At 40.3% G+C, this 8946-nt stretch overlaps 1 protein-coding gene across 1 annotated transcript; it reads left to right on the top strand.

The window, feature by feature from the left end:
* Nucleotides 1–7469, top strand: MPV17L (MPV17 mitochondrial inner membrane protein like). Its single transcript, XM_033101097.1, has 4 exons — nt 1–403; nt 2912–2982; nt 6200–6229; nt 6309–7469. Exons 1-4 carry the CDS (start codon nt 94–96, stop codon nt 6486–6488), a joined length of 591 nt encoding a protein of 196 aa, XP_032956988.1. The 5' UTR covers nt 1–93; the 3' UTR covers nt 6489–7469.
* The last annotated feature ends 1477 nt before the right edge of the window (nt 7470–8946 follow it).

The following is an 8946-nucleotide window of genomic DNA, read 5'->3' on the forward strand; positions in this document are numbered from 1 at the left end:
AGGTGACAGGAGGAGGCTCCGGGAGTGCGCGGGCCGCGGCAGGCGCGGTCCCGGGAGCCCGTGGCCGGCTCAGGCAGCCTCCCACGAAGCGGCATGGCGGGCTGGTGGCGGGCGCTGGCGCGCGCGGCCAGACGCTACCCGTGGCCCACGAACGTGCTGCTCTACGCGGCGCTCTTCTCCGCGGGCGACGCGCTGCAGCAGCGCCTGCGGGGCGGCCCGGCCGACTGGCGGCAGACCCGGCAGGTGGGCACCGTGGTGGTGGCCTTCCACGCCAACTTCAACTACGTGTGGCAGCGCCTGCTGGAGCGCGCGCTGCCGGGCCGCACGCCACGCGCCGTCCTGGCCAAGGTGCTGTGTGACCAGGTGGTCGGTGCGCCAGTAGCGGTTTCGGCCTTCTACACCGGTGAGGGGACTGGGGATACAAGCCTGGGCGGGATGGAGGGGGTGGAGAAGCGGAGTTCAGGGCCAGGGAGGGGCCTGGAGGTGCAAGGGCCGAGAAGTCTGGGGACCCGAGGTTAAGGGAGCTGACGGGGAGAAGTTGAGGAGCAGTGGCTGGAGAGGCTGGGGATTAGGTGGGTCTGGGATGTGAGGGGCTAGGATTGGAGCTGGAACTTTGGGGCTGTGCGTAGTCTGCGGCTGGAGCTTGCAGAAGGTGGGGGTCGTGCGGCGTAAACCAGAACTCGGGTGAAGCAGGGCTGGGGTGTCCATGTCCCGCTGTCAAAGGTCCACCGGAATACGACGAGACCCCAGCTCGTTGCCATAAGCAGCTGCAACCCCGGTGACCTAGTTGTGGGTCGGGGCCTCCTGCTCCTGGGAAAATCCAGGTCAGGGGCCACAGGTCTTCCTTCTGCTGGCCGACACTCCTTTCCAACATACCAGTATGTGAGGAGGCTTGGGACTCCAGGGCAGAGCTGGTGGAACCTTAGGTTGGGCCAGGTTCCCCAGAAAATTCACGCTCTAGACCCGAGACCTGCTGTGGTAATTAGATTTTCCTGCTGGGGTCCCAGCACCCTGTCAAAAGCAACAGCAAATGTGAGGGGACCTCAGGACCCCTGTCCTCTAGGACTCTATACCTGTGAGGATCCTGGGAGCCCCCTCCTCAGAAAATCTGTCCTGGGGCCTGAAGGCCTGACTCTTGAACCTTCGTTAGGGCCTTAAATATCAAAAACAATGGTCAGCAATTTTGACAACCTGGAAGGGAGTGGGCTGGGAGGGGCACCCATTCCCTAAGAAAATCCAAGGGTCCCGGGCCTGGCCTTGACAATGGGGACCACAGGTCCTCCTGCCACGAGGGTCTTCTTGTTAGTGGCTATTGGTGCCTTTCAAACCAGGTTGAGGTGGTCAAGTCACTGCCTTAAAGAAATTTACACTGTCCCATGGATCTTGTTTTGGGGGACCAGATTACGTTCCTTTCTTCACAAACTCCACAAGGACAGGGCTGCCTGATGCAGGACCCACACTGAGGTCCGGAGAATGGGGGATCTGAGAGCTGGGGGCCCCTGGTTTATCACATCTGTGTCTAATCTCAGGGCAGAACTTACTGGCCAGATTTGCAGGCTGGTTCATCATGCCTGTTACTACAGAGGTACACTGGTGAAAGGGTTGGGGGCAGGAGGGTGGGAGTTTGGGAATCAGATTCCCATTTAATCCTCAAACAGCCCAGTGAAGCAAGTACTCTTATTATTCCCATATTACAGATGAGAAAACCAAGGCTCAAACAGGTGAAGAGACTTGCCCCAAGATAAGACAATTTGTGCCATGTTCTGTCTCAATGACTATTGTCAGTATGCCTGAAAGCAGAAAGGTGCTGCAGTAACAACAGGGTTTGGAAACAGTCCTGCCCAGTTGCTTCTTTGTTTTGCTTTTCAAATTTCTGGCCCCGTTTCCCTCTGGTCTAGTTAGAATGATGGGGGAAGTTGGGAAGGGGCAGGTTGGATATTTGTTCCAGGCACTTCCGACTTGGAAATTGCTTGTATCAATTGCTTGTATCACATGATCCTTTGTGTTGGGCCACCTTGGGGAACTTGAGTAGTGATTAAGAGGTCCGGCTAGGAATGCACACCTGGGTTGGTCTCAGACAGCTGTTAACCTCCCTAAGCTGTTTTCTTCCTCCGAAACTTCCATCCAGGCTGTGGTTAGGAGGGTGACATGTTAGGAGGGTCAAATGAAATAACACACACCAAGTGCTTAGTACTTGTTTAGTGCTGGTACATGGAATGCGGTATTACCAATATTCCGGCTGGGTTTTCTTATGAGTCCTGTTCTAAGAATCCCTTGCAATTGGCTAAAAAGATCTTATTTCCCTTTCCTCCTACTCACAGTTGGGGGAGAAGTTTTAAAGCACTCATTTTTACACCCTTCCTAAAATAAGAGGGCTGTGTCCTTGCTCCCTGAATTTCTTTTCAACGTTGCTGAACATCAGAGTTTTCTAAATGTTTTTAGGAAGGCTGAATTGGTGTTCTTTCCAATTCTGATTAGAAAGCCTCTTTCTTTGATGGGAAATTTGTAGTTGCCAGAACACACAGGGCCCATCAGCCTTTTTTAAAAAGAAGTAAGTTAAATTTTTAAAAATTTAAACATTTTACAGAAAGTTTGGAAGGGAGAGAAGAAAAGTTACCACCAATAGTCTCACTATGCTCATGCTGCTGTTTTTGTGAATTTTCTTACAGTTTTTTTTTAAAGTCATTCTGCTGTGACTTTTATACCCTGCTATTCATATTTATCCTTCTTTTTAAATTTATCCAGTTTTAGAATGGAGGTTATATTCTGTTGGGTCAAAAGGGACATACTAAGTGAGTGATAGTGGTGGTTACTTTACATATTGAAATAGAAAACTTGAACATGAACTGTTATACACTATTCTTCCTACTGAATCTTTTAAAATTATTTTGGTGTGTATTTTTGCAAATAGGTATGAGTATTCTCCAGGGAAAGGATGACATATTTTTGGATCTGAAACAGAAATTCTGGAATACATATAAGGTAAGACAGACTTTTGAAAATGCAACCAAGATATTTCTGTACATTTTTAACATTAAATACATTTTAATAAAAAATATTCTTAAGTTAGGGCTCCAGGTGGTTGGCACAAGGGTACAATATTTTGACATAGAAACATTACATTTGTTTTGATAGATGAATGAGAAGAAGCTTTAAGAGTGTCTATGCATGAGTGTCTCTGAATTGTAGCCAATATTCACAATGATTTCTGATGTTCTTATATTTAATCTTATTAGTGATTAGAATTTATTTAGTGAATTTCAGGGCCAAAGAGGTTACTGCAGAAAGGAATAGTAGAATGTGAGTGGCTCAATGGAATCATTCCCACTTTCAGAGTCAGTGTTTCCATGTGCGCCTTCTGCTGAGTCCCTGTGAAGGGAACCTTATTAACATTACAAAGGTATTTGCAGAGAAGGATGATATTTCCTAGGGTTATGTCTATGCTTGAAGTAAGTTACATAGTGCACTGTTGACTTAATACAAACATACTCGTACACAGTCCAGTCCAACAAATATTTATTAATTTACTCAGTGAAGATTTATTGAGCAGGGTCCTTAAGGTCTGGCAAAATCAGGGATGTTTTCCATCTGTGGCCTAGAGCATATTTGATTGTATTCTTCACTAAGGTGAATTTTCAGGAGTGCAGAATATATACAGGCTGACCTAGGGCTTCACATATACTTAATTCCCCATCAAGAGCAGTGCCAAGCCACACCCAGTATTGCCTGTGCTGCTTCTAGAATCTTCTGTTGAAAGATACCCAGCCCCAGTCACCCACTTGATGGTTGGACTTGATAGAGAAGATTGAAGCCATCTGCTTCCCCTGAGCTCCTCTGTTCAAGGACAGTTCCCTCTTCCTTCAGTGGGGAAGAGTATTTAGAATTCTCGTTATTATTTTCTTGGGGCAGAAATTGTGGGCCCATGGTGACATCAAATGTGATTTTCTTCTGCTTTATTTTGGAAAAAAGAACAAGTTTTCTCATTATACCATAGATTCTGTGGAGAGATGTACATCAAACATTTATAAAAAGCATTGCAAAAGGAAGGGGCTTCTGATAGGGATTTGCAGATGTTTCAGATTCTTTTCCCTTAATGAAGACATACAGGCTCCCTTTTTTGGGTGTTGAATGCCATGCCAGGGATTTTGAACTTCAGTTGTGGTAGCGGCAAGAGAAACCAAGTCAGGGGGTTATTGTAACCAAGTTCAGATAAGAAATAATGACGCAGTGGGAATAGGAATGATCTGAGAAATATTGAGGAGGTAGAATTGGCAGGTCTGGATGATTGGAAATGGACAAGGAAACATTTAGGATGACCCACAGGTGTCTGCCTTGGGTAACTGCATGGGTGGTGATGGTTCATCACTTGAGATAAGACCTGGAGGACAGTGAGCCAATTTGAGAAGAAAGATAGACGAATTCATGTTGGGAAATGTTGGGAAATGTTGAATTCCAGATGCCTTAAGGATATTCAAGGGGAGATTTCCAGATGCCCAGAGGAGAGCTCAGAGCTAGCGATATTAGATATGGGAGAAACTGGGTTAAGACTAGGTTTTCAATTCAAGCTTGATCAATGAAACTAAGAGCACAGAAGAAAAGAAGTAGCACCCAAAAGGAATCGGTCACAAAAGGCTCTTATAGCCCCTTATAGCCCGAAGGATATGTGAGAATAGAATGGTTCTTTGTTGCTGAGGAATTAACCCCCTGCCCAATCCAAGTTCTTCTCATGAAGGTGAGAAGCATCTCCCTAGTTTATTTGTTGTTTACATATAAGTAGTACTTGAGCTTCTTGGTTTTTGTGGGGTTTTTTTCGTTTGTTTTTTGCACAGACGATATGTATCTCCTTGCACCAGCTGCAATATGGCAGTTCAGAGATATTATTTCTTAGAAATGTATCTGATAGTACATTCTTCTCTTTTATGGCGTTTTTTAAAACTGTAATATGGAAATAATTTTAAACTTAAATAGCAAGAACAGTTCAAGAATACCCATATATCCTTTTCCTAAATTCACCTATTGTTAACATTTTGCTCCCCTCCCTTTTTTTCTTATTATTTTCTTGCTCTACCTATCCATCCATCCATCCTTCTAATGTTTTTCTGAATTATTTGAGAGGTAGTCACACACAGAATTACTGTTTTTACCCCTAAATACTTAAGTATCTCTAAGAATAGTCTCATATAACCACAGCCTAGTTATCAACTTCAATAAATTTAACAATGGTGATAATCTTTTTATCTCATCTACCATCCATATTCCATTTTTATCACTTGACCATCTATAGGCCTTTATAGCATTTCTTTTCTTTACAGTACATGATCCAGTATAGGATCAGGCATCACCTTCAGTTCTCATATCTCGTTAGTAACCGTTAATTAGGAGCATTTTCTTAACCCTTTAAAAAAATCTGTTATACACTATTTTTGAAGACTACAGTACTCCCTTTTTTAAAAAAAATAAAGCATTTCTTTTTGGGGGGTTGTCTGTCGTTTCCTCATGATAGACGTAGGTTATACATCCCTGACTGGAACCCTCCATACGTGGTGATGTGTCCTCTTCAAGGTTATCACAGTAGAAGGCACAAAATATCCTTCCGTCCTTGGTTGGTGATGTTAATTTTGACCAATACATGTTGTTATTTTGAAAGCAGTTGTCTAACAGAATTGATACTGATTCTGGTAGGCTTTTCATTCTAGATCTGTGAATATAGCTGATATAAATGTCTTGTACCTAAAAGCTTTTCCCACTTCCCACCTTCTTACTCAAGAGACCTTAAGTCGTCTAATTTAATTGGCTTAGTCTGAAATATAATACCACCTCCTCATTTTATCTCCCTTGTTCTTCTTTTTCTTTTTCTTAGTTTCTGGTGTACAAAACAACGTAATGATGAGACATTTATACCCCTTACAAGGTGATCACCCCAACAAGTCTACTACCCATGTGACACCATACATAGCTATTCCAATACCATTGACTGTATTCCCTATGCTGTACCCGTGACTCTGTGTGTGTGTGTGTGTTGTGTGTGTGTTTGTGTGTATGTGTGTGTATACATGTATATGTATTTCAATTATAGTTGACATTCAATATTATTATATGTTAGTTTTGTTTCTCTTAATATTTTATAGAAGAACTGTGGGATTGTTTTGTGTGGTTAAAAGGCATTCTAATAAAGTTTTTGGGTTTTTTTTTATTCCAGAGCGGTCTGATGTACTGGCCTTTCGTACAGGTGAGCTTCACACTACTCAGAATGCTAACTCCTGGCTTTGGTTTATATGGAGCACTAACATATTCCCTTTCTGTTACAGCTGACCAACTTTAGCCTTGTTCCTATTCACTGGAGAACAGCTTACACGGGACTTTATGGTTTTCTGTGGGCCACCTTCCTTTGCTATTCACAGCAGAGTGGTGATGGCACATTGACGTCAGCTTTCACCTTCCTTCATTTAAAGGAGGCCAATGCAGTTGAAAGGCCCCCAGAGAAATGAAATGTCAGGGACTCCCTGAAAGTGACAAATTTTTTTCTTAAATGTGAAAAGTTGCTTGCCAATGAAATACTCTACTTGCCAGATATGAGCTCCATTTGGAAGAATTACTGTTCCATAGACCAACTTGTTTCTTAATTATCAATCAGTACTTTAAATTTTATCCAAACTTTTTTTCCCCATTTTTGTCAGAAAGTATTACTTCTCTAATATTTGCACTTCTTTAATACTTTAGTTAATACCAATAAGAGTGCCAAAATGGCATTTTATAATTATTACTATTTCTATCTTAATATTTTAATGCCATTTAATTATATTTAATGCATTTAGTTATTAATGCCATTTAGGGAACCATTATTGATTGTATACTCGTACATCTCTCTTCTAACATCTCAGGTTATTCCTAAACACTTTTGGATCAGATTATCTTTTATACCAAAAATAGTTCTTACAGTAAATTTCTATTTACATAGAACTCAATCAAGGACAAGATTGAATAATCAGATCCTCCCCTCCAAAAAATACTATAATTATTTTATGCTGATACTAAAGTTCTGTAAGTATATTTTAAATCATTAAAAAAAAAACAGTGTGTGATTGGTGTGTCCTGTATAGACTAATTTCATTGATGTTTTCTTCTATTTTTGTAATTTCTAAATTAAGTACTTTTTAGTTAATGGTTTTTAGTTTTCAGCATGTTCAGTACCCCACTTCCCAGACATATGAAGTATACAAAATATTTCACTTCCTAAAGAAACATATTGATTGAAGTTTCTGAAAAAAAATGAACAATTTTTCTTCCTATGGAAGGAAGAACTCTATTCCATAGGTTTCCAGGGAAAATAGTAACCCCAAGTTTCACACTGATGTTGTATTTTTAAAAATCAGTGTTTTAAACTAAATCTTTATAGTAATCTTTAAGGTAGACATGAGAAACTTAATACAGTCTTTCAGATTTACTTAGTTTGTCTCACCTGAAAACCAGTGGTTTTAAAAAATATGAATATCTCAAGAAGTTTCAGCAAATTTTACCTAAGAATTGAACCACAATTCTGTTGCTTCCAATGGAGTATTACACAAATTTAAAAATGTGAAGCACTGAAATGTTAATAAATTTATGTTGAGAATTTATATTTAAGAATAATTTAAGAATGTATGCTGAAAAGTTTTAAAGCACGATAAATTTATATAAGTCGTAAGTTAAGTATATTTAACTTCTAAGTACATGATTTATTTGAATTTTACTTTATGTTATTGGGACAATAGTAAGGAAATTCCTAGATAGTTTAATTCTAAAATAATTTGTTACTTGCATTGTTTTAAAAGTAGTTAATACAACAGAAAAGCTATTTCTCAATGCATAAGACAAAATTTGTCATTAAAAAAGTACATCTAGAGTAGCTATGGTAAGTACTACCTGGCAATCTTTTAGATGAGCTTCAGCGTTACTTTTATGACGGAAAAATAGTGTTTACATTTTATATAAAAGTAATTGGGAAAACAGACCTTGTTTATACTGTCCAGGTGAAAATTGATGATTCAAAAAAGCATGATCATCTTTATTCAATAATGTGTTAGTCTGTTCTATAAAGAATAGATAGCACACACATATTTTCCAAATTTTTGCAAATAATACACTTTCAATTTTTAATGCAAGAGTACTTTTGCATTATTTTAGTGTGAGCCATGGAACTTACTCCAAATAGTAATGTTTATCTGTTTGAATGCAGCCATCCTTGGTAAAACACTCTAGACTTTCCAGGATTTAGAACTGAGTAGGAGCCTCCATTCTTCCTCCAGATTTCCGGTTCCATAAGGTGTCACCCCACCTTGTTCTTCTGGCCCTACGTTTGCTCAGGCAAAATCTATAATTCGTTTCTCTTAACAGAATTGAGGTAGACTGGATTTTCAAAGCAACTTTACCTAATATGTGTAGAAAACAAAAGGGAACTTTGGAGCGTATCAAAAGCGTTTGTTTAAAAAAAAAAAAAGCCTTACAGAATAATGATTTCTGATACTCTCATAGTTAGCTCGAACTCGAGGATCACAAATCCTGTCCTAGGTCTCAGGCATTAGGAATATCTCCCCTGTAACTCTAATGACACTGTCCCAACACTCTTTTTTCTGACTCCCTGGTTATCTATAGATAAAGAGATTGAATTTTGGTATTTTCAGATTGTATATAAAATAAGGCCTCCAGGTCAACTCTGTTAATCAAATTAAATATAGATGTTCTCTTTAATTGAGGCAAATTACCCTGAACTACAATTTCTAACTCATCCGTCATTACTATATACTTTCTTTTTTGTCCTTCTTCCAAAGATTGTCATCCTTCAGGGTTCGAAGCTACCAAAAATGTTTTTTTGCTCCATGGGCAATTCACTTTTAGTTCAGTGGAATTTTATGTGAATTTCTATAGAGTGTTTGCCAAAACAAATTGTGTCCAGAACGTGCTATTAAT

The sequence above is a fragment of the Rhinolophus ferrumequinum genome (assembly GCF_004115265.2).
Source record: "Rhinolophus ferrumequinum isolate MPI-CBG mRhiFer1 chromosome 15 unlocalized genomic scaffold, mRhiFer1_v1.p scaffold_54_arrow_ctg1_1, whole genome shotgun sequence".
Lineage (NCBI taxonomy): Eukaryota > Metazoa > Chordata > Mammalia > Chiroptera > Rhinolophidae > Rhinolophus > Rhinolophus ferrumequinum.

Coding starts and splice junctions, on each gene's coding strand:
- MPV17L (XM_033101097.1), top strand. CDS start 94: ATGGCGGGCTGGTGGCGGGCGCTGGCGCGCGCGGCCAGACGCTACCCG. Junction 2,983..6,199: donor AATTCTGGAATACATATAAG/GTAAGACAGACT, acceptor TTTTTATTCCAG/AGCGGTCTGATGTACTGGCC. Junction 6,230..6,308: donor TGTACTGGCCTTTCGTACAG/GTGAGCTTCACA, acceptor TTTCTGTTACAG/CTGACCAACTTTAGCCTTGT.